The 26,463-nt window shown below is 39.5% G+C and overlaps 1 protein-coding gene across 3 annotated transcripts in view; it reads left to right on the top strand.

Annotated features, from left to right (window-relative positions):
* NFKB1 (nuclear factor kappa B subunit 1) overlaps positions 1–26,463 on the top strand; it is a 119,276-nt gene that overhangs the window by 48,546 nt on the left and 44,267 nt on the right. For all 3 annotated transcript variants that reach the window (XM_055342467.1, XM_055342466.1, XM_055342465.1), the window contains exon 6: positions 19,003–19,151. In XM_055342467.1, coding sequence (XP_055198442.1) covers positions 19,003–19,151 — 149 coding nt within the window. The remainder of the gene's footprint in view (positions 1–19,002; positions 19,152–26,463) is intronic.

Raw genomic sequence — 26,463 nt, 5'->3', positions numbered from 1 at the left:
CATGCTTTTTTTTTTTTAATTTTTATTTATTTATGATAGTCACACACAGAGAGAGAGAGAGAGAGGCAGAGACGTAGGCAGAGGGAGAAGCAGGCTCCATGCACCGGGAGCCCGACGTGGGATTTGATCCCAGGTCTCCAGGATTGTGCCCTGGGCCAAAGGCAGGCGCTAAACTGCTGCACCACACAGGGATCCCCTATTCCACACATGCTTAATCACAATGGATCATTTAGCCAATCTGGGCTTCTGTAATTCTATGATAACTTCTAAAGACTCATGTCATATAATGACAAGATATAACAACAGATGAGTACATAGGTAAATCATGATATAACTACAGGATAAAATATGATACTACTTGTTTTTAAAAAATAATATGAAGACTCTGTATAATATGGAATACTGCTTATCGACTAATGTTAAGAAGAAAGCAGGATTCCAAATTAAATATATAGTCACTGAAATGATTTAACTCAGTGAATGAGTTAAAATCAAGATTAGAGAGAGTTGATTTCATTTATTAAATATATTTGAAATAATGTCCTGGGATGTAGCACAGAAAGGTGGAAAACTTGAAGGAAATGGTGAGGTAAGGGATATAGGGGACAGAGCAACAGGTGTCTGACCAAAGTCCTGGAAGGAGGTGATAAAACTCCCATTCTACACTTAGAGGTTCTAAGGTGGGAGGTAAGATCAGGTGGCTTGAGGACCACACCTTTAGGTTTTAAAGCATTAGCTCTAAAGTTAGTTACTTTAGGGCTGGGTGTGATATTGATTCCTAGTTTTGCCACTTACTTAGCAGTGTCACTCAACTCAGCCAAGCCTCAGTTTCTTCATCTGTAAAGTTAAGATAAATAATACCTACTGCATAAGATATATGTATAAAATTGAGTTATTCAGTGCATAGAACATAGTAAGCCTTAAAAATTATAGGTGTATTTATTTATTTATTTATTTGAGAACATGTGTGATCAGGGGTTGCGGGGGGAGGGCAGAGGAAGAGAGAGAATCTTAAGCAGGCTCCACACCCAGCATGGAACCCAAGACAGAACTCGATCCCATAACCCTGAGATCATGACTTGAGCCGAAATCAAGAGTTGGACACTTGCCTAGTTGAGACACCCAGGCGCCCCTTTAATTTTATTTTTGCATACCCGCACTAATTTGAGTGTTGAATGACAGCTATGCTGATTGGTTTATGGAATCATGGAGTTATACAAAAGCTTCACCAGTCCACTAATTTATTTTTAGCACAACTTCACTAATTAGTATTGCTTCCACTCTATTTCCACCATGTCCTTCCTTTTATCTGGAGTTGTTAAAGTAGGAGATTGAAAAGAGATACTATGCCAAAAAGCTTACTTTTAGATGTAGCACATGATTTCTTATGAAAATATAGGTAGTAGGAAGCCAGAAAGGGATATATTAAACTTTTGTTAGGCTTCTTAACTGTGTTCTCTTAGACGCTACGCATACATGAATTTCATTTGCATGAGCACTGTATTAGTTTCCCAGGGCTGCCATAACAAATTACCACAAACTGGGTAGTTTAAAGCAATAGAAATTTATTCTCTCACAATCCTAGAGGCCAGAGGTAAAAAATCAAGTTGTTAGCAGGGCCATGCTTCCTCCTAAGGCTCCAGGGAAGACTCCTGCCTTCTTTCTAGCTTCTGGTGATTGCGTACAGGCAATTCTTGACACTCCTTGACTTGTTAGCTGCAGCACGCCACAGTTTCTGCCTTTGTCTTCACATGGCTGTCTTCCCTCTGTCTGAATCTGCCTCTCCTTTCTATTGTAAAACTCAGTCATTGCATTTCAGGCCCATCATAATCCAGTATGTCCTCACCTTAATTAATTACATCTGCAAAGACCCCATTTCCAAATAAGGTCACATTCTGAAGTGCTGGGTGAACATGAATTTCAGGGGAATACTATTCAACTCATTACACATATGACCACTATAAATAGTGGTCTTAAAGCATGGGATAAAGACCATTTCAGTCCCATTTTGCACCTAGAAAGATATTTACACATATGTATCCATTGTTTTCCCTTATATATCATTATTATATATTTGGGGAGTAGTAGAAAATCTTTCAAGTTAGAGAAGTTTGGCAGAGTTTTGAATAATTTATTTAAGAAAGTAATTCCTATGTTATTTCCCCACTGAGTCGGGCCTTTAGTATAGTTGCGTGCTAGTAAATGTTTGATAACCAGCTTTCCTGGAGAACAAAAGCAAAACCCTGATTTGTAGTATTTGTCAATTTCCTGGATGTAAATACTCCCACCATGGTCAATTTCAAGCTATCAGTGTGAAGTGCTGGCTTACAATATTTCTGAAAATTTAACCATCTACTCCTGTGAGCTGGCCAGACCGATGCCATTCGTACCACTGCACAATTTCGTAAAGCAATTTCGTAAAGCAAACGGGTGTGAGATCATATCCTAGATAGTCTCCCAACCTTTCTGAGTTGAAATGGGGCCTCTTCTGCCTTGGGCTCCTCAGTGGACTCTCTCCATGGCAAATCTTCCTTACAAAACTACTTCTCCTAGTATCTTTCCCTTCTTGGAAAATGGCAATTCCATCCTTCCAGTTGCTCAGGCCAAAACCCTTGGAGTTATCCTGAAAACTTCTATTCTTCTACCACACATCTGATCTGTCAGGCCGTCTTACTGGTTGTGCTTTCCAATCTTACCCAGGACCTAATCACTTGTCACCACCTTCACTCTGCCACCCTGATACAAGCCACCGTCCTTGTCTTTTTCTTCCAGTGGTTTTTACATTCATGGTTGATTCTTTCCTGAATTAATTATTATTAGCAATTGGTGATTTTCTACCTACATCATTCCTTTTACTTTTTGTCAATTGGAATTCAGTTTAAAAAATAGAGCTTTCTCGAAAAAATAAAAACACAGAACTTTCTCTTCACATTCCTTTAAAAATGTTTTTTTAGTATCAGTTGTACTCATTGGTTATTTTGTTAGTGCATGTATTTTAAGCCATTCCTGTCATTATTTATTTTGATGCTTAAATTGGTCCCAGTCTTGGCCAGTGAAAGTTATTTGTATTTGCTCCTCTATCCTTTTGATATGTACCCACTCAATTTTTGAATACTTCCTTGTTTCTGAAATAATATAATGCAGCAGGCTCGTTCTATACATTCCCTGAGCCAACCCTGGAATCATCCATCTCTTCAAGAAGCCCTAGCTCCTTTTATCAGAGAAATTTCTTCAGGCTTTCACTAGACAGAGCTAGAAAATTAATTAAAAAATTTTTAATTCATTCTGATACCTCTAGTTCCAGTCTAACCCCACAGGCTTCTTCCTTTCCTTCCCCCATTCCATATCTGTATCACGTTTCTCTAATAATGAAAACCGTAGTTGCCAATGGTATCAGTATACCTCCTCATTTTGCTCAGCCCTGTAGTACACACAGAATAGCTTCTAAATTGCTATACCAATAACAATACTAGCTGCAGGCTTACTAAATACAGTTCAGACTTTCTTTGCAGTTTTGTTTTTTTTATCTTCAAATATATTCACGAGAGGATATTCAAAGCAATGTGTTCAAAAGTATCTTAGATTAAATTTTTATCCTTCTCTGTAGATATGGTATCATTAGGATATGTAATCAGCCTTTTTGTTTGTTTTCAGTTTTAGGAATTTCCCATCCTTATCGATGTAATTTTATTTTTTGAATATCAGTATTTATCAATCTCATTATCTGCTATTTACATGAAATTAACTAGACTCTTTAGAAATCATGGTAAAGTCAAGTTGTTTTGTTATTTTTAAGAATAGCAATATAGATACAGAAGGAATCAGTGAGAGCCTTGATGTAAGTTGTGTTCTGGAATATTCAGAAACCTGAATCCATCTAAACCTAGACTATTCCATTTCTAGGTTTCAAAGGATGCTTGGCTGTCTTTAGCACATGTTTATCTAGTGCACCCGACATGGTAAGCAGGGTGCTGAGCTATGCTCTGTGGTCACATACATGAATATGATCATCTCTGTCCCCAGGGTTTCATAGAAACAGATATATACAGGATGATAATATAGATGTTACCCAGATTTGCTGGAGGAATGCCTCTTCAAGGATGCTCTGCAGTGTGTGTGTATGTGTGTGCGTGCATGAAAGCGTTCGTGCATGTGTGTATCTTGGGGAGGGTTGGGGGAAAACACAGCCTTACTTGAGATCACCTTCTGGTTTCCACACTTCCAACCCACTGCCCACCCCGATTTGTGACTGAATGCTCCTGTCAAACCAGAGGCTAGAGAGCTGGATATCCATCTCAAGCCCCTTAGTAAGAACAGATCACACCAAATGTACTTCCTGTTTCTTGTTTAGCAGGTTTCTAGAGTGGTAACATGGTGAGATGCTGGAGACCTCTGGTTTGTTACTTCAGGGGTTAACAGTATTTTTCATGTTGGTGCTGTCAATGCAGGAATAGTTCCAGCCTTAGGGATCTTTCCCCAGCCACTCCAGTGTATTTTATTAATGTCTTCAATAGAGGCCTTACCACTTTTGCAGAAACATGAAGTATAGGTAACAAACAATTTGAGTTCAAATTAGTTTTGAAAAGCAAGGCAAAGGGCTAAATTCTTTTTCTTTTTAAGATTGTTTACTTATTTATTTAAGAATGAATGTGTAAGAGAGAGAATGAGGGGGAGAGAGAAGAGGGAGAAAGAGAAGCAGATGCCTGCTGAGCAGGGAACAAAGGGCTAAATTCTTAAGCAGTGATATTTAAAGGAGATGAATGCATCCAGAAAACAAATTACCACAAATACATTGTGGGCAAAGAGATCTAGAAGTTTTAGGTAATAGTGAATTTAACATCACAACAATGTGATATGACCACCAAATAAGTAATTCCACATTAGGCTGCATTAACAGAAGTAGGATGTATAAGACCACGGATGTGGTGGTCTCGCTTCCACTCTTTGTTGAAAGACTACCCCAGGAGTACTGTGTGTACTGATAGGCACCACATACATAGACAAATAGAAACCAACTTGAGTGTTTTCAGGGCAGAATGATGACAGAACTCAAACCTCCTTCAAAGGGGAGTAGTCTTTGAACCCGAGATTATTTATAGCCTGGAGAATTTGGTTGTCATCAAGTATTTGAATGGCTATCATGGGAAAGAAAAGGTGAGCTTTATCCTGTCTATCACAAGAGGATGAAATGAGGAGCAATGAAAGGAAGCCCTCCAGGGAGAGAGGTTTCAGTTGTTACTGAGAGTTAGAGCTGCCTGAGGTGGAATGTATAGCCTCAGGATGAAGTTCATTGCCACTGGGCTAGTTCAGAAATAAACTGGAATACTATAGGGCAGGGAAGCTAACTGGTGGAAGATCCTTGAGGGTCAGAAAATTTCCTTTTCTTAATGCCTTTGAAGATATTTTTTTCTTAATAAATTAATAACTTTATATTAAGGGAAATCAGGATTTGGTTATAGGGCAGTTATCATTTTCTGACGAATCTTTAAAAATGGTAAAAATTAATAACTTGCAGAATATTTCATCCATGCATCGAAGTGTATGATTCATTTCATGTACTTTGTGTTTTAGTCATCTTACACAGGCTGAACAATATAAAGTTATCATATTGAAGGGTTTTTTTTTTTTTTTAACAGGGTTAAAGTCCTGCCATTTTTCCAGAATCCTCACTGATGAGGAGCTTGTTAGAAATTTTGGTGTTTCCCCCTTCCTCCTTTGGCTTACATCATAGTGTGTAGATGGTACAAAATGTTGGTTAACCTCAGTCTGACACTTTGGTCGCGTTTTCTCTTTGGCTCCATCATGGTCTGGGATACAAATTAGCCAGTAAAGTGGCAACGAGAAATCAGACAAAGAAAATTTCCCAGTTCTACTCGCTCATCATTCTCCTGATTTAGTAGGGGTTTTCCACAGGAAATCACGGAAGAAGAATTGAAATGCCTTATCTTATGTACTTTCCTTCTGAAGAAAGGACCAGTTAATTGTCTTCTTCCCAGAGTGGTCCACATTCCTGTCCAGGCAGCTGTATTTGATCCGATACAAATTAAACTCTACAGAAAATGATGTCTCTAAGTACTTTCAGTCATTGAGAGCCAAATTATTTAATTACTTCTTTAACCAGTGGGTTTCAGTGGAAGTAAGAGAATAGATTTTTGTAAGCAAGAAAAATGTATCATGAGGATGACTGTACACCTTGAAGAAGAAGGAAATAAGTGGTATCTAATAACAACAATTTGAGTATCCGAATCAGAAGATAATCTTAATTATTTCAAATCACATTTGGGTCAAAAACAAAGTATTGAGAGACTTTACACTATTTAAAAATAATGTTAAAAAGTTATATTAATAATTTCTATTTTCAAAGAATACATAAATCAGAAACCTAAAGTTTTTATTTTGGACATACTTCAGTCTTATTATATCTGTGGTCTGATCCTTATAGTTATTTTCGTGTAATTTGTGCGGATTAAAAAAAAAAAACTCGTAGACTAAAATTTCTCCTTCTGACTTTGTTTTGCTTGTCTGTCTCCCCTCCCCCCAACTTCTGTAATTGACGCATTTTTTACTTATCCCCCTGAAAGACAGACCTTTATTATTAGGACTTACCTACCCAGGACAGGGCCCTCCTTGAATTAACTGAAAATAAACACTTTGGGTACTCAATTTCAGTTTTAATGACAAAAGTTGAAATCTGTGCCTAACATAAAGGTTTTCTTTGTCTCTGAATTTTGATTTTCCATGCTATCAGAGGCCCCATTGCAACAGGTAATTTGAGTGTTGATTGTATGTTTTCTCAGTTTGTAATTGTGGTGAAATGTTTTTAAAATGTTCACAGTTTTAAAATTATCTATTAGGTTCCTTCCAACTCAGAAATTCTGTGATTTTAAACTTTCTTTTTTTTTTCAGTTTGAGAATGTGATCTTTGGGTTTTGTCCTGTGTGTCCTATACATATAAACAGGAATCATAGAATTTTAGAGCTGGAAGATGTATTAGGCATTACGTAGTGGTTCTACACACGAAGGATTCAGGGGCCCAAAGAGGACAGGTGGCTAGCCCAAGATCAGAGCAGTAACTGGTGGCTACAGCTCTGGATGCTATGCTCACTGGAGCACTAAAACTTCACACTGAAAATTGACCCAGCTATTATCTGAAAATTTGCAGACTTGAGAACATTCTTTCACAAATGTCAGCATTTGAGGCACTTATATTCAGCACAATTTATTCATTTTCTGCAAACTGTGCTACCACCCCTATTGTTTTCTCCAAACCTGGGATCACACCTGAGAATAAGTTACAGCTTTAGGTAGGTTAAAGTTTCCAGATTTTGCACTCCTGGGATATTTTTCAGTGACTTAAAAACGTAAACTGACACTCTAAGGTCCAGACTTCTTTTGGCTGGGAGGGTGACAGCGTGGCTCTGGGATGCTGGCAGAGAAAGCCCTGCTCTGCCGCTGCCCCGGCAGAGTGTGGCAGGGATGGTGAATGTGAGGTCCACCGTCCCGATCGCACAGAGCCTGTGGCCAAGGCAGTGCTTCCCTCCTCTGGCTCTCACTTCTGTTTTACCTGGAACCGACCTTGATGATTGTTTTCCACCCATCCTACCACCTTGGCCAAGCCCCAGAACAATTGGGAAATTGCATGTCAGGGTTAAATCCTGCCTAAAAACTGAATTTATAAAAGTTAAAGAGGTAGCATCTCTGAGGCCAGTCTGTGCATAAATGGCAGTTCTTTTTTTCTCAGTGGAAAAGCCTAAGGGAGTACAAGTTCTTAGAAAAATAATCTTAGGACTAAAAATAGTGCCAGGGCTCCATGGCCTAACTGATTAAGCCAAGGAGTTAGTAGAGTTAATAGAATTTTATAAGTTTATTGGCTTCCTGTATCCCCCTTTTGTTAGAACTTTTCAGAAACTCCTCCAGGCAGTCCCTCCAGGTTCTGTTAGTGAGAAACCCTGTCACAGGACAGTGACCTCCAGGCAAGATAGCCTGCTGAGCCCTGCTTTTGGGGGGGGGGGGGGGGAGGGGCCTTTCCTCACTGGTGCCCTGGGGTGGCTAACCACTTCACTGCTCCTTCCTTCCTCCTTGTAGCCTGGAGCCAATGATTTACTCAGTCATTAGTTTGTTTATTTGTTTGTTTGTTTATTTGGTGTTGAAACCTAAGGTCAAACCTGTGTCATTAGTTCTTTTAAGAATTGATTAATGTGATACTGTTCTTGTGCTGGGGTTTGGGGAAACAGAAGAAATAACTAGTGCCTTTGTCCTCAAGGGTCAGTCAGTTTAATAGAGGAACTAAAATATGCCCTAAAATATTTGAAAGATGAAAATATTGTGTTTGTTTGGTTCACCGCTACATAATCAGCACCTGTAGCTGCCAGGTAGGGATGGTTGAATAAAGTTGTGCGGGTTGTTTGTTTTTGTTTTGAATAGAAGAATGGATGACCCAATGGCTCCCAGACAAAGATAGACGTGTAAGAGCTCGCTCCTTTGGTTGGTCATAGAAGACCCTGAGGCAGAGATTGCATTTTGGCCTGAATCTTGGGGGACAGGTGGAAGTTTGAGAGCTAACATCTAACTGGCAAAAAACAGCACAAGCAGGAAAATCAACAGCAAAGCCTCACAAATAGAAATCTGAGGTTGAATGGGAAATAGTGAATAATTCTGCCGGTTTGAAGAGTATACATGAAAGAGGAAGGTGGGAATAAGGCTAGAGAGGTATGACTGCCCAAACTGTGCAAGGTTCAAGAATTTAGGCTGGGTTTTGCGACAAATGGGTAGATTATCATAGAAGTTTCAATACAAGAATGTGATGCTCTACTCAGCATTGTGCTTTGGGACTATAGCACAGTAGCAATGTACTAAGGGGTTTAGGAAGGGAAAGGCACAGAGACACCAGGTAGGAGAACTGCAGTGATTCTTTAGGAGTTAAACCCAGAGTGCAGGCCGAGATGGATAAAAACTAAGGCAATGAGAATAGAAGAGAAAGATAAATGCCAGAGACCTTAGGGCTATGACCTGGCCAAAGTTTGGCAACTGTTTGAATGTGGAAAATGGGGAAGAATCTAAGATGATGAGGAGGATTCCAGTTCGACTGCTTGAAAGGAGGTGGGTTCATCTAACGGTTGAGTAGGTTTCAGAACAAAGGTGACAGGTTCAGTCATGGGCAGATTGAGTTATAAAGACGTTATGGACTGGAAGGTGCTCTGCAGACAGCTGGCAGTGTTACAGACACTTCAAAGAAAGGTAAGCACAGGGAATTTAAATTAAGGAGTTATCTGCTTGGCACAGATAATCAAATCTGGGAGACTGGATAAGAACATCAAGAGAGTGATCATGGTAAGATTAGAAGTGGACCAATGACTGAATCTCTGAAGGGACTTCTCTTTGGGGAAGGAGAGCACCTTTGCAGAAGTATGTAAAATACAGGAGGAGAGAATTTCTACATTTCTGAGAAGTTAAGTGGAATAAAGAATAAGAAATGGCTAGTGGGTTTGGAAACAGGGAGTCTGACCATGACGTTGAAGCACTCTTTCATTTGAGGAATAGGGGATTTAATTCATTTGCAGAAGGCTACAGATTAGGTACAGCATAGGGGATCAGAGCTCTGCTTGCACACTTGGAAAGAAAGAGAGTGGCACTGATGTAGGTACCTTTTAAAAACCTTCCTCGCTGAGTTAATAGGGGGAAGGTGAAATGAAAGAATATTTTTATATTTCTGTATTTCTTGGCCCATAGGTTTGAATAAATGCTAACCTTCACTGTTGTCATCATTATTATTAGGAGAGGGATTTTTTTTAGACTAAGGGAGAAGATTGGACATGTTTTGTGACTAAGGAGAAGGATCCCTTTGAGAGGAAGGGAGGAGGGTAATTCAAGGAGGTCTGGAACAAGCATGGCACTAAGGCAAAAACAGAATGGTTAACTCTGGAAAAGGGAACAGAGCTACCTTTCTCGGAATTAGGAGAGGATATGTGAAGTAACAGGGACATTTTGAGCCTGGGGAACAGTAAGAAGGAGGTTAAAGAGATTCGCATGCATTGGTTTCCACCTTCTCCACAAAGCCGGAGAAAATCTCAGCTGCAGACAATCTGCTTAAGGAACAAAGAGACAAATGAGAATCACTGTCCTTTATTTTGTGCCTGCCATGTATCGAGAACTTTATTGGACACTTTAAATGATCTCCTTTAATCCTTGTGAAAATTCGGAGATTATGTATTTGTGATTCACATCATACAGATGGGAAAACATAGCTCCTTTTCTCAAGATCACATAGCTAGTAATGGGAGGAGCCAGGATTCAGAGCCAGGACATCTGACTCCAGAGCCTGATGCCTTTTTTTTTTTTTTTTTGAAAGAGAGACTGGGGGGGGGGGGGGGGGCGATAGAGAGCCCCAGTAGATTGAGATCTTGCAAGTATAGCTGTACAGTATCATGATGAAGTCCTGTGAGGTGGTTACTCCTGTCAGTCACCAGAGTGAGCATCAATCAAAGAAGAGCCCTCTCACATGAGGAGGAAGGGACTGTGAAATTGAGGTGGACTAGAAATGTAAATTCTGGACCTCTAAGGGTAATAACAAAGCAAAGAATAGAGATATGTTGGAGTCAGGTGCTAAGATTCTTTAGCACTGTGGAAGAATGCCTGATGGGGCAGCAGCAGTAGGGTGGGGAGAGGAAGTACACGGGGGTGTCTTGGATGTGAAGAGAGATGCTACCTTGGTTTTCCAAAGGAGATGATTCAAGAGTGGCCTTCCCTTCCTTTTCAACCACAGCTACCAGAATTCCTACCACTCAGCAGTCAGATTCCTCTTACTTGTCCTGGGGTTCTAGAGCCCCCATCCAGAACCCTTCCACCAATTTAGCCTAATGCTGTGCTCTGATGCATAATAATCATGTTCTAATTTAAATAACCTAGTAAGAGGTTATATCGGGATCTAGCCATGTTTTATTTTTTTGAAAAGATAATACGAGAAAGAATATAGTTACTTTTTTTCCATCTTCAACTTCACACAGCTCTTTATATGCTAATAAGTTGCCTTCCATGGGTAACATTTTAATCATAGCTTAATTATTTAACCGTGCATTCACTAAAGAATGAATCATTGAATACCCACAATATGACAAATATCATTGCAGGCACTGGGGATTTACTAGGAAAGGAATCGGTGTCCCTACTCCAACAGAGCCTCTATTTTAGTCTGGAACGTAGGCAATAATCAATAAAAGTAAAGTGTGTAGTAAGTTAAGTAGTAACTAGTAGAAAGAAAGATAAAGCAGGAGAAAGGAGCCAGGAATGCAGGGATTGGAGTGGTCAAGTTTAGATAGGAGTAGGGTGAGCAGTGAAAGCCCCAAAGCCTGAAGGATGGCAAGAGAATATACAGGTATCCAGAGAAAAGAGTATTCCAGGCAGAGGACACAGCAAGTGCAGAAGCTCTCCGACGACGGGAGTTGAGCTGGCCCAGTCAGGAACAGCAAGCAGGCTAATTTGACTGCCCAGCTGAGATCAAAGAGGAAATGGGAGTGGAGGTGTCAGATAGCCCAGGACTCTAAGACAGAAAGGCATTGGAGGGTTTGGAGTTGTTGTTTTTTAACTTCTTATCATGGAAAATCTTAATCATTTATACTTGGAACAATATAATGAGTCCCCTTGTACTAATCATTCAGCTTCAACAGCTTTCACTTTGGGAGGACTTTGAGCAGAGGAGTGACAAGACTTGGCATGACCTGACTTGAGCAGGATCACTCGGGAGAATAGGTGGTGGGGAAGTGGGGCAGGCACAGGAAACATAGTTAGGAAACAAATCACAATGGTTTTAACCCAAGGAACAGCCATGGTGGTGGGAAGAAGCGGTCAGACTCGGGATATTTTTTTTTAAGATTTTATTTATTTATTCATGAGACACACACACACACACACACAGAGAGAGAGAGAGAGAGAGAGAGAGAGAGAGAGAGAGGCAGAGACACAGGCAGAGGGAAAAACAGGCTCCATGCAGGGAGCCAGACGTGGGACTCGATCCCGGGTCTCCAGGATCACGCCCTGGGCTGAAGGCGGTGCTAAACTGCTAAGCCACTGGGGCTAGTCGGGATATTTTTTGAGAATGACTAGAAATTATATATTTTATGCTTTGTTCAAAAAAAATAATAATTTGAGAATGCATATAGTGCAGTAAGGAAGGGAAGAGATGGACCAGGATACCACTACCCTAGTTTAAATCCCAATTCCAAAAAACTGGCTTATAAGTGAACATTTGGAACACACTTGATCCATAAGTTACATACTGTGCACTCCTCATCTATTCTTTTGCAACCATGAATGATTGGGCTGTGTAAGTGTAAGGATTTATTTGTAATTTTTTAATGAGGTGATGACACCTGTTGAGGTACAAGTCCCAACAATTCTTTTTAAAGATTTTATTTATTTATTCATGAAAGACAGAGAGAAAGAGGCAGAGACATAGGCAGAGAGAAAAGTAGGCTCCCCGTGGGGAACTCGATGCAGGACTCCATCCCAGGATCCTGGAATCATAACCTGAGCCGAAGGCAGATGCTCAACCACCGAGCTACCCAGGTGCCCCAAGTCTCAACAATTCTTAAAGAAAAGTGTGTTCCTTATTTTCTGAAATAATCATGATTTATGAGCAGCGATATTAATGTAATAAAACTGAAAATTAAAATAGAATGGAGATTTAATAGGGTAGCCAGAGGTTTTCTTCCTCTCTCTGTATTAGTTGAGAACACCCTCTTAGCACATATCATATTAATGGCAGAGTGTGCCTTTCTTACCCCAGCCTGACATCTGAGTCATCTGTGTTCTTGGTCAGATAAGTAGGACAATAAACAAGGTAAAAGAATGTGACTGGATCAATGCACAGCCAGGAGCAACTCCTGGAAAAACAGCCATTCGTTACCAGTGAATTGGGGGGGAAGAGGATATTTTCACATCGTCCCGCCTCACAAAGAACACCTCACTTACTTCCATTCAGAAGACACAGGGTGAATTCCAAGGTCCTCTGTGTATTGGCTGTCTGACCTTCGGTGATGTTAATCTGCCTGAACTTCTGTCTTCTTATCTATAAAATGGGGATGATAGTCCCATCTCTGCCTACCCAAAAGGGTCACTGAGGGGCCCAGGGAGGAACGGGCCCTTATAAATAGAAGAGAAGGAAAGAAACTGGTGCCTCCATGGAACCGGCCATGTGCCAGGCACTGTGTAGCCCGTCAGCAGCCATCTGAGGTCACACTACTGGCCCATTTTGTAGATGTGGAGCGTGAGGCTCAGAGAGGTTGGCTATCCTATGTAAGGCCACAGAGCTAGAAGAAGAAAGAGGTGGGATTTCATCTGAGACTGCATCAACCTTAAATCCTCTACCTTAAAAAGAGAGAACCATCTTTCCTGAGCATCTTCCTACTCCATGCCGGAAACTGTGTTAGAAAGGGTTCTATCCTGTCTCACTTAATAAAGGTTATTCTATTCTTCCAGGGTGCTCAACAAATAAATAACAATAAAATCAGTTTTTCACCACCGAGAGAAGATATATAATGAAAACTATTCTTTTCCTCCTTTTTCCTCTTCTCTTCCCCCTTCTCCTCCTTCAACCCCCTCTCTGTGCTTCCTCCTCTCTTTCTTCTTTGTCTTATCATCTGACTTTCAACCTAACAGAGAAGAATGAATGCATGGTTGAATAGTGTCCGTGGCATGTTTTCTTTAAATAAAGGAGCCTTGCGGGAGGACAGGCACACTTTTGCCTCCTCACTACTAACTCCGAGACCTCCTTTCTTTCCTCACAACACACACTAACAAAACCAAACAAACAGGTTATTCAGGAATAACCGTCACGTACCAGCACCATACTAGGCGAAGGGGAACTGTACAACACGGGGCAGACATGATGTTTACAGAAGGAAAGTCACTGAGCCAATGGCAGCCAGTGTAATGGAAAATGAGAATGGGCTTTGGAGTTGGGCAGACCCAGGTTCACACGGCTGCCCAGCACACCAGTTACAGGAATGATGGCAGTTTGCTTCACCTTAATATGCCTCAGTTCCTTAATCTGTGGAATGGGCTACCACTGCTCACCCCATAGAGCTGAGGGGAGGATCAGCTGAGTTAACATTTTCCCTTCCCTTCTATAAGAACAGTAAGTTAGGAAGCACAGATGTACGTGCTCTGGGAGTTTAACAAGCCAAGAAAGGTAAGCCAGTAACCTTTTAGTTGTCCATTGGTTTTACCATCTTCTTATTGCAAAAAAATTGCATTTGCTTTTCCTGCCCCACTCCAATCACATTCCCCCAAAAGGGGACAGTCGTGGAGTTTTGTGGGCTAAAGTGGTGAGGAGAATGCCATGGAGGATGCATATTTAGGTCTTACCTTTAGAGAATGAGTAGTGGTTCTAGATAGGGAAGAGATGGGAGGGACACCCCTGGGGTGATTGGAACCACTTGCAGGAAACACTGAGAAGCGGTGATGAGTATGGCTGGGAAGACAATGAGGAGGACCCTTACCACAGAGCCATTGTACATGCTGTACTCCCTGCTGGGAATACTCTTCTCAACCTCCTGTCTCCTACCTACCCCTTCCCTTGTTACACTCTGTTCGGAGCTCAGCTTTCATTGCTCTCAGGAACCTTTCTCCAGTTCCTGACACAGTCAGATCCCTATTTCTAATGTCTTTTGTAAGGGCTTCACAGTTAGGCATTTACATTCATTTGTGAGTTTCTTTCTTAGAGTGCTCTCAGCTCCACTCTCTAATTCCCATCAGAACAGAGGTTATGTCTGTTTTGCACTCACATTGTATCCCTTCACTCCCCGACCTATTGCAGTGCATGAAACATAGAAGGAGCCTAAGATCTACTCCCTGAGTAGATGGATATGTTTTAGTTTTCAGGGAAGTAATAGTCTGGATAGGAGAAAGGGTTTATAGTTGAGATTGCTAATCCCATTAGATGCAAGCACTGTATTTACTCGTTTAATCCTTAAAAACAATTTGTGAAATTAAGTGCACTTCATTTTATTTTAAAGATGGAGAAATTGGTGTCCAGAGATGTTAACCATCTTTCCCTATTGACCCAGCTATAATAAGTGGCAACAGAGGGATTTGAGCCTGGCAGCTTGACTTCAGAGTTCTTGGATCGACTCAGATTGCTCTGCTGCTTTAGTGGTAGAGGGGCAAAGTTAGGTACACAGGTAAAGGTAGGATAGATTTGTTTGAAAATTATGGATTTTTTTCCCCTCCTCTTCATGGTTATCACTTCTTGAGAAAAAATAAACAGAAAAGAACTACTTCGTGTGTCATGTCATACGTTCATGTTCCCTCTTCTGCCAAAGTGATTTGGTCAAATTTCCTCAGTAAACAGGACATTTCAAATTCTGATTGCCAGAAAATTTTAGACTCCTTCTCTTAGTCACCTTTTAAGAACCAGTATGAACTTTACTAGAGCCTGACAGAGTAACTTTGAATAAAAGGAGGTGATTTGACTAAGTTCAGTATTATCTGCAACATGAGGCTTCTGTTTTTTACTCAGAAAGCAGATCTAGCCTGTGATCGTCAGTACTATTGCATCATAAAGCTCCTGGAAGAAAGGTTTAATTTCATCAAGGAAGCTGATAAATCCCAAGCACCTCCAAGAATGATAGCTGTTACTATAATATTAACACAATTATTACTAGAAAATTAAGAAAGACCAGTAAAATATGGCACTCTGGGGGAAAAAAAATAAAAAACAAACTTAACCCTAGGAATAAAAGTGCTTAGAATTGGTCATTTTTTTTTTCCAGCTCCTGCCTTTAGACAGGATTTTTAAAAAGTCATCTCAGGCCAGTTGTATCATTTAAAAACCCCAAAAAGGGGAGTGCATTACAGTGATCAGTAGGATAATCGTTAACACTGTATATTGCTCTAACTTACTGGGTAGTGTTCTGCAAACTTTAACCTATTTAACCCTCTTAACAAACCTGCAAGGCCCCGTTTTGATCCCTGTTTTACAGATGAGGAACTGAACAGTGCCCAAGGTCATACAGCTAGTAAATGGTGGAACTGCCCTTAAACCTAGCTAGTCGGCCCCTGGAGTACATGTTTGTACGGTGTCCCTTGGTAGCTGACTACTCACGTTTTCACCGTTGTCTCCCTGGCTGACACTGGTGTCTAAGCCCTCAGCATTTATGAGCGGGCTCTGTGCAGACTCTTTCAAGAATAACCCAGCCTTCCTGGCAGATACATTGCTTTCTGGAAACCGAATTTTCAAGGGAACCACTATTCAAAGAAGTAAAAGGGAGGCTGAATAAAAAGGAAGGCCCAGTTCTCTGAGGAACAGATGAATTTTTGGATCAATTGCTAGTAGCTCTCAAGTCATGGCAGCATTCTCTGAAGTATGCCCTCCTCTGAGTTAGAATTCCATTGTCTTCATTTGCCATACAACCTGAAAATAGTATCATTTTTTTTCTGTCCCCACACTTCAGCTTTCTTCTTTCAAGTCAGTATTTTGGAAAGTCCACAAAACCCAGGGGCCTCCCTGTCGTTGCCCTGTGGTTGATGTAAAAACCAGATGATGCCATGCTGACCTGAAGTCTTTTAAATGGATCACACTGCGCATTAGTCACTGGCAAATTTTTCAGGTCCTTTTACCTCAGAGACTACTCAGTTCCTCATTCTTGCCACCCTTCGGTCATGAAGTAATAGCAAGAAAAAGATGTGAGTACTTTTTTTGAGGACACCTCCCACTCCTTCCTTCAGTACTAGTGACGGGTTCCTTCATAGTGGTGACATTTGAAGGGTCCTGATATCCAAAGGGATTGGGCTCTCATCACTAGATTCCTTCGGGTGTTCTGCTTAAGTAGAAATCCTACCTGATTTCACCCAAGTGAAGCATTTCATCATGCCTTACACTGTTGCATTCCTGTGCTCTGAGCACTTACAAGTGAAATTACATGGTCTATTTAGTGCTTTTCACTGTACATTTACTGCTAAAGAAGTCCCTGTAGAATATGTCAGCCTAACAAAGGCCGATTTCACATGTTGACACCAAGGCCCAGAACTGGCATTGGCTCTGCAGGGACTATGCAGGCACAGCAGCCAATTTTGGAGCAAACCCAGAACTTTTCATTCCTTGTCCTTCCCTGAGGGGCAGAGGCTTTCTTCTTCCTATTTTAAAAGGGAAAGCACTAAATTCATAATTGTTTTTATACCCAGAAGGCTTTCTTTAAGTGCTATACCTGTTTTAGAAATTATTTGTGCTTTGAGTTGGTGGTCAAAACTGAATTTAATCCTAAAGTTTCTTTGTGATGAAAGACACATATGCAAGGACAGAAGGCCACTTCCTGGGAAGGGCCTTCTCCTTGAGAATGGGTATTAGAGGGTTTGAAAGCAAACTTTGGCAGAAGTTCTGGGCCAAAGTTCAGGCAAAGAGGCCCCAGGTTTCCAGGGGAGCTACACTGTTGATTAGAAAGGATTCTGTCCTTTGCTCAGGGTGGGAAACTTCTCTCCTCAAAACCCTAATCCCAGCTCTGATCCACTTTGCCTCAACTCTTGAAGTGAGAGATTGGTTTGGGGGAAAAAAAATCCATACTGAAAAAATCCTAACAAAACCCTATCTCGATGGCATTTGAATCCATTTGATGATATTGCTAATAGAAGTAGACTGGCTGAAGGGGATCTGTCTTTTTCCAAGAAATTTTCTTGGCAAGGGTAGATTCTTCCTTAAATCAGTGTCAGAAAGACTTCCATCAAGGATTCATTGCTAGATGGGATTTCCATTTACTTTCTTTTCCCTCTGAGCTATGGGCTGCTTATACAGATTAAAATATTTCTAATGATTGTATAGTTGGGAGATTCTGGATTTAGGTCACTTCCTCAAAAAGAGACAATATGAGCTAAGGATATAGGATGACCAACTCTTCCCAGTGTTGGCCCTGAAAGTCCTAGAAACCTCCCCTCCCACCCTCCATCCTAGGCAAACCAGGATGGCTGGTCACCCTTTGAGGAAATACAATGTATTTCCAATAGTTTGGCTGAATTTATCATAGAATTCTGACTTACAGAATTCAGAAAAGTAAAAATAAAGTCATTGGTCTATTCTGTTAGTATGACTTTAGTATTGGGGCTTTCTCAAGGGAGGACTCTGTGGTCTACTCTGGGGGGCTGGAGGACCAACTAGAGGAGAAAGGTTGTTTGAGCTGTCTTTGCTTGAAAATGCCATTATCTCTGTGCTACTCCTTTTTATGGCTATTGTCATCATTTTAAAGATATAACAATTAAAAAGATAAATTACCTTACATGGAAAAATCCGATTTTATAAAACAAGAGCTAAATAGATGTCAGATCTAAGGATTTGTGTGTAGGGAGTGCACTTATTTGAATTGAAAAAACTTACTATGACCTGGATGTATGTAACCCAGTTATCAGAGCTCATAGCAGAGAGTGCTGCCAAAGGCTGCAGTATCCCGACAGATCACCACAGGCCAAGTCCATGGGCTTGAGTGTCCATGGCCAACCTTCAGACCCAGATCCCTGGCAAAGTTCTGTCTCCTGCCTAATCTCATGGCAGAGACTTGGGGTATATTGTTTCTGTTCCCCTCTCCTTCCCTTGATTTCCATCAATCCACCAATCCCCCCTTCCCTTCTCATGGATCTTTTACCCAGCATTTGTGATTGAAAGCTGTGATGAGAATGCAGATAAAAATGGGTTCTTGGCTAGTAGGAAGAGGGATGCCTTGTGGCTACACAGCATCCTCCAAGATGTGCTGTCCCAACTTTAACAATATATACAACATTATAAGCAGCCTGCTTCCTGGAGTATATCCTCCATATACAAACAACCAGCATTAGCATTGTACTTTATTTCCATCCCATCATTTATTCATCATATATATTTTTTAAATGGAACTGTGATCATATATGTATAGGTATGCCTAATTTTGTATCATACTTTTTACTCTTAACGGCTTTGTCATAAGCATTTTTCCATGTTGCAGTATAGTCAGATGTACTAACTTTTTAAATGTGCTTCTTATATAGATCTGCAACTATGTGGGACCTGCAAAGGTTATTGTTCAGTTGGTCACAAATGGGAAAAACATCCACCTGCATGCACACAGCCTGGTGGGAAAACACTGTGAGGATGGGATCTGCACTGTAACTGCTGGACCCAAGGACATGGTGGTCGGGTAAGTGAGAGCATGTGATACTGTGGAAGGTAGGAGCGGATACAACATGGGACTTTGATTATGTCCTTTTCATACGGAACTTTCCCAAGACTCTCAGAGGGCCTTGAAATAAAACTGTGAGTTCTCATTTGGACTCCAAGGAGAAAGATATCCACATGTCTAAGTTTTCCTAAGTTTGCACCATGGTTCTGGCCTAATTATTTATAGCACACACACCCCCCCTTTCAGTCTCAGAAATGGCCCAGTTTGGATGATAAATTAAATGGTCACTTAACTGATGAAGCATTTGTGCCACTTTTAGCTGTATCTTCCTTCTGGAAATAAAGATAAGGACAAATTAGAAGAAACCTAACTATGGCAGAAATAAACACCTAATAGGTGGTTTTTACTCTTGATGATTCTTTTAATGAGCTATCGAGTCTAGATTTATGGTATGAACATTTTAAACATGAAATAGATCAATATTGTTTCAGATCTATGCTGTTTAGAAAGTGTGCACAGATAAGGAATGCAAATTTGTTCTGACATTCATAGACTTGAAACACAAATACATATTCAGACATATTCATTTAAGAATCTTAAATGCAGACAGAACACGCAATTTTAAATGAATGAAATATTATAAAATAAATGCAGCCTAAAAGGAGTAAGAAACTTTAAATTAATTGTTTCATTTTTAAGAATATCTTCTAGGGTTTCCTAATGCTGTTTTAAACAGTTAGTGATAAAATCCCAGTTAATCTGGACTATTCACTCAAAAGAAAGGAATTGTTTAAATCAACTGTAATTAAGTGGATGGTAAGTATTTCAGGCTTTGAATTCCGATCAGGTTTTAAGTTGGTTGTCATTGGGGAGGTTGAGCTTTCATGTTCCTAGGTATTTCTTTGTTTGACTGTGAAAATATTCAAGTGTGAAAAACCTAGAGAGAGAGCTTTCTTTTAAGTCACTAAAATCTGATTCTTTTGATGTGAGGGAAAAAAAGACTCTAGATTGGAGGAAGAAGCTTAAATTGATTTGAAAAATTCAGTTGTGCTTTATATGAACTTGTTTCAACATTCTCTTGAAAGACTGGCCTGTTTCCTGTTGTATGTCACAGTTGGTTCATCGTCTGTTTTGGAATACTCTTACAGTTCCTGACTGACCTATGAGAGCTTTGAAATGTAGGGTAATTGTCAGGGTTTCAGACTAATTGATCACTTAGTGTTTCTGCGGATTTACCCCAGTAGGCTGCTGTCAGTTTGAAGTGTTGGTCCTGTCTAATCTGTGTGATAATCATATCCTTTATAGGAAATTATAGATGAAGTTCCTTACGAATAATATTTGTTATTGTAAAACTGCTAGTATGTTGTCTATAATTTGGTGTTTCTGTGGCTTGGCTTAGTAATCTTCTAGGATTTTAGAAGGAACTAATGGTTATTTGGTTTGAAACCTACAGTGGGAATAGAAGTAAGTTCCCTATTTCTAAGGAAAGGAAGGAAATCCTTTACTCTCTTGCAATGAGGTTGTGTTATTGGGAGAACTCATTCATTCAACAAACATTTTGAGCATCTACACTCCTAAGACTGATCAAGATGTCTCATCATAGCACTGTGGGATTTTTGTAACCCTATACAACAATTTTACTGAGAAATTTAGTCAAGAGGATGCCACTTAGGAGTTACAACAGACTCAGTAGACTTTCTTATTCAAGAGTGTTCTGTGAAATACTGGTACTCCTTTTATAATTGATTTTTTTTATTTTTGTTTTTTAAAAGATTTTATTTACTTATTATTCATGAGAGACACAGAGAGAAGGCAGAGACATAGGGAGAGGGAGAAGCAAGCGCCTCCCAGGGAACCCGATGTGGGACTCAATCCCGGAACTCTGGGATCACACTCTGAGCCAAAGACAGGCACTCAGCTGCTGAGCCACCCAGGAGTCCCAATATAATTGATTTTTAATTGAGAAACTTTTGCTTACAGTATTTCCTTCATGATTTGTCTCTCTTATTTATTTATTTATTTTAAGTTTCCAATGTCAGAACCTCTTGCATTTTAGTAGAGAGAATGTGCTAGTAATCTGGATTAGGGGCAATTTGTATGACTTCTTGAGCACTTTAATTCCTTCCTTTATAAAATATGAGTGTTGGGCTCCGTAATTAATCTCCAGGCCCTTTACCTCTCGAAAATTCTAGACTTAGCTAATATTATAAAATGACATGAGCAGACTTGCAACATATGTATTTATGGAATGTCATCGATTACTATTATTTGGCCCTAACTTGTAGGTAAGAATAGCACCTAGAAAAATTTAGGAAGATAGCCAGAGTTATTCCTTAGACTTGTCAATACTGGAAATGGAACCAAGATAACCTGTTTTCAGTAACACAGCTTAGGCTGAGTATATATTCCCAAACAGGGCACCAATCCAGCATATCAAAAAGAATATATAAAAAATAACTCTGAGAAAATGAGTGGGAAATATCAGTGAGGGTAACAGAAATGAGAGACTCCTAACTCTGGGAAATGAACAAGGGGTAATGGAAGGGGAGGTGGGCGGGAGGTTGGGATGACTTGGGTGACGGGCACCGAGGGGGGCACTTGACGGGAAGAGCACTGGGTGTTATGCTATATGTTGGCAAATTGAACACCAATAAAAAATATACAAAAAAAATTTTTAAAAATAACTCTGAGAAGATAAATAACTTTTAAATTATCAAATCCAGAAGGGAGATGGGGGGGGGGTGACTGAAATAGGGAAAGGGGTTTAGAGTAAACTTATCTTGATGAGCACTGAGTAATGTGTAGAACTGTTGAATCAGTATATTGTACACCTGAAACTAATGCAAAATTGTATGTTACCTATACTGGAATTAAAATTTAACAAATAAAGGCAAATTTTAAAAAATAAATTATCAAAGCCAAAGAAATACTTTTCTTTGGGGTTCTCAATAAAACTTAGTTTCTATTTTCAAAGATATTTTGTTATCTAGATTAAAATATTCATGTTTTAGATAATTTGAGTCACAACTGTAGGTTTAAATGCTTACATTTGGGGGATTTTGCCTTAAATTTTTTTTTATTTAGCTTTAATGTTTTAAATTTTATTTCTGATTTATTTGCTTAGTTAGCTTTTAGTGCCTGTCCTCATAAAAATAATTTTAGTTCAGTATTTTATTTTTGACCTTGAATATCTATAGTTTGCTTCAACAACATCTTAGTTCTCTGAAATTTCAATCAATGGAAACTATGTTACTTGACTTTGCTTTAAGCCATCTTCCTCACCAATAATCACCACACCCTCTGTTTCCTGGCAGCCCTGATTTAGAGAGATCTGAAGTCATTTTTTTAAACCCATATTTACAGCATTTACCAACTGGTATGCACTAGAAGTGGATATATAAATACAAAAGAGAAACAAGACCTCTCTCAATGAGCTAGTACAAACTGTATTAAATTGGTATTTTTGTAGGTCCAAAAACAATTGATTATTGGCAGTCTTATAGTGTTAACCCCAAATACACAGAAAAAAATGCTGGTTGGAGAAAATGAACAAAGTATGGACTGAGATTAGAAGTATCCAACTTCCAAATTAGCATGTAGATTGTGAGTAAGGGGTACTTTTGAATCTTGTACCAGCTATAGTATCAGTGTTTGAGTCCTGAGAGGAAGAAAGGCCAGATGGAGGGGCCTCTTGAGAATCCCAACCTAATGACATGGGGGTTTGAACCTACCCAGAGGGCAGCAGTAGTTCCCAACTGATAATGATGATGATGGAACATCTGGCACAGTGTAGAGGATTTCACACCTGACTGCTAATTAAAGTCACCTTTGGTCACTTCATAAAAATACTGGGCCAGGCCCTCCTCTCAGAGATTCTGATCTCATTGGTTTCGCGTAGCATAGAGTAGTGGTTCTCAAACTTTAGGCACATTGGAATCTCCTGGAGGATTTGCTGAAATACAAATTGCCAAGCCCCACTCTCAGAGTCTCAGATTCAGTAGATTTGGGATAGGATTTTAAATTTTGTATTTTAATAAGTTCTCAGGAATCACTGATGCTGCTGCTCTAGAAATTACATTTTGAAAACCACTAGTATAGAATATGGCATTCCTGAGTAAGACACAAGATTGTAGTCCCAGTCCTATTATTAGCTGTGATAGCCATCTGTTTAAAAGTTTTTTGTCGGGTTTCACTAAAGTAAAGTATAATTTAAATACGGTAATATTTACCCTTTAAAGTGTACAGTTCAATGAATTTTGACAAATACTCGAATAAGAACCACAATCAAAGTATATAGTTCCATTCTCCCAACCCCCCCCCCCCAAAAAAAAATTGTATGTGCCCCTTGGAGTCAACTCTACCTCCCACTCCAGGCCCCGGCAACTCTTGATCTGTTTTCTCTCCCTATAGTTTTGCCTTTTCCAGAATGACATAAAAATGTAATCATACACCACATAGCTTTTTTGAGTCTGACTTCATTTACTTAGCAGAGTGCATTTGCCATTCCTCCCGGTACTTGTGTGTATCAGCAGTTTACTCCTTTTCATTACAAAGTAGTACTACGTTGTACTCATGTATATCACAGTTCATCAATCTACCTGTTGAAGAATGTTTCGTTTATTTCTTGTTTTTGATGATGAAACCACTTTTTGTGTGAACATAAGTTTTCATTTCTTTTGGTCTCAAGTAAATTCTGAAGAGTAGAATTGTAGGGTCCATTTGTCTTATAAGGAACTGCCAAATTGTTTTCCAAAGTGGCTATACCATCTTGCATTCCCCTGTATTAATGTTTATGATCTTCAGTTTTTTCAGTTGCATGTGCTTAGTAATAAATGCCTGCTCTTGTTTTCTTTTACATTTTATTCTAGAAATTGTTGGACATACACAAAAGTAGAAAGAATACCACAATGAGCCCTCACTGTACGCATTACCAAGCTTTGACAATTAATCTTTACATCTTGATTTAAATATACCCCTGCCTAGTTATCTTTTGTATATTCATATCTGATCAAGTTCCATTCTGTTAAGAGGATACTTGGTATGATTTCAATCCTCTTAAATTTATTGAGACTTCTTTTACACATCAGAATATGGTGTGCCTGGTAAATGTTCATTGTGCAATTATAGAGAATGAGTAGTCTAATCAAGGTGAACGCGTGCTATAAAACGCGTATTAGAACACATTATGGGGATCCCTGGGTGGCGCAGCGGTTTGGCGCCTGCCTTTGGCCCAGGGCGCGATCTGGAGACTCCGGATCGAATCCCACGTTGGGCTCCCGGTGCATGGAGCCTGCTTCTCCCTCTGCCTATGTCTCTGCCTCTCTCTCTCTCTGTGTGTGTGTGTGTGACTATCATGAAATAAATAAAAAAAATAAAAAAAAAAGAAGAACACATTATAGAACGCGTGTTCTATAAATGTCAATTAGGTCAAGTTGTTTGATAGTAGTGTTCAAGAGTTCTGTATCCCTACTGACTTTCTCCCTACTTGTTCTATCAGTTAGTGAGAGAGGGGTGTTGAAATCTCTGATTATAGATATATCTATTTCTTCTTCCAGTTTATAAGATGTTGTTTCTTATATTGTGAAGATCTTTTATTCAATACATAAACATTTAGAATTCTTATGTCTGCTTAATGGATTGATCCCTTTATCGTTATGAGATGACCCTCTTTTATCCCTGATTATACTTTTTTGATCTAAAATCCACCTTGACTGATACTAATACAGAGCTATTTCAGCTTGTTTTAAAGATTTTATTTATTTATGCAAGAGAGGGAAAGCACAAGCAGGGTGGAGGAGGGGCAGAGGGAGAGGCAGACTCAATGAGCAGGAAGTGCTCATTCAATGTGGCCCAATTTCAAGACCCTGGGATCATGACTTGAGTCACAGGCAGATGCTTAACCAACTGAACCTCTCAGACATCCCTCAGCTTTCTCTTGATTAATGTTAGCTTGGAAAATTTTTTTTCCATCCTCTTAGTTTTTACCTATTTGTGTCTTTATATTTAGAGTAAATATACACTGCATATAGCTGGGTCTTATTTTTTTTTAATTCGATCTGACTCTCTGCCTCATAATTGAGGTATTAAAAACAATCTGTTTTTAATCTGATTATTGATTGGGCTGTGTTTCAATCTACCATCTTGCTATTTGTTTTCTGCTTATCACATCTGATTTTTGTTCCACTTTTCCTCTTTTTTCTGTCTTCTTTTAGATTATTTGCTAAGATTTTATCTTCTTTTTGGTTTATACCTCTTTATAGTGTTTAGAAGTTGTTTTACAGCTTGTTATGCTACACATCTTTAACTTACCATAGTCTACCTTTAAGTAACTTTATAGTTTTTTATATATAGTACATGAATAGTACTTCCATTTCTCTTCTATCAGCCTATTTGCTTTGTGTACTATATCTATACCTACAGATATGATAAATTCCACAATATACAGGTTTTTTATTTTTGCTTTAAATGCTCAATTATCTTTTTAAAATTAGTTTCATAGGTAGAATTTAATGATTCATCAGTTGCATATAACACTCAATACTCATTAAATTGAGTGTCCTCCTGGGCAGCCCGGGTGGCTCAGCGGTTTAGCGCCGCCTTCAGCCCAGGGCGTGATCCTGGAGACCCGGGATCGAGTCCCGCGTCATGCTCCCTGCATGGAGCCTTCTTCTCCGTCTGCTTGTATCTCTGCCTCTCTCTCTCTCTCTCTCTCTGTGTCTCTCTTTCATGAATAAATAAATAAAACCTTTAAAAATTAAAAAAAAAATTGAGTGTCCTCCTTAATGTTCATCACCCAGTTACCCCATCCCCCCACTCCCCTCCCCTCCAGCAACCCTCTGAAAGTTTCCTAGAGTTCAGCATCTCTTATGGTTTGCCTGCCTCTCTGTATTCATCTTATTTTTTCTTTCCCTTGCCCTATGTTCATCTGTTTTGTTTCTTAAATTCCACATATGAGTGAAATCATATGGTATTTGTTTTTCTCTGATGTATTTTCCATAGCATAATATCCTCTAGTTCCATCCCTGTTGTTGCAAATGGCAAGATTTCATTTATTTTGATGACTGAGTAGTAGTCCATTGTATGTATATGTATATATACATATATACACATATATATATACACATATATATATACATATATATATATACACACCATATCATCTTTATCCATTCATCTGGGCTCTTTCCATATTTTCACTCTTGTGGACATTGCTGCTATGAACATTGGGGTGCAGATGCCCCTGCGAATCACTGTATTTGTATCCTTTGGATAAATACCAAGTAGTGCAATTGTTGAGTCATTGGATAGCTCTATTTTTAACTTTTTGAGG

This window comes from Nyctereutes procyonoides, unplaced genomic scaffold (assembly GCF_905146905.1).
Source record: "Nyctereutes procyonoides isolate TBG_1078 unplaced genomic scaffold, NYPRO_anot_genome, whole genome shotgun sequence".
In the NCBI taxonomy this organism is placed as follows: Eukaryota; Metazoa; Chordata; class Mammalia; order Carnivora; family Canidae; genus Nyctereutes; species Nyctereutes procyonoides.
This window is presented reverse-complemented; position numbering and strand designations above follow the sequence as displayed.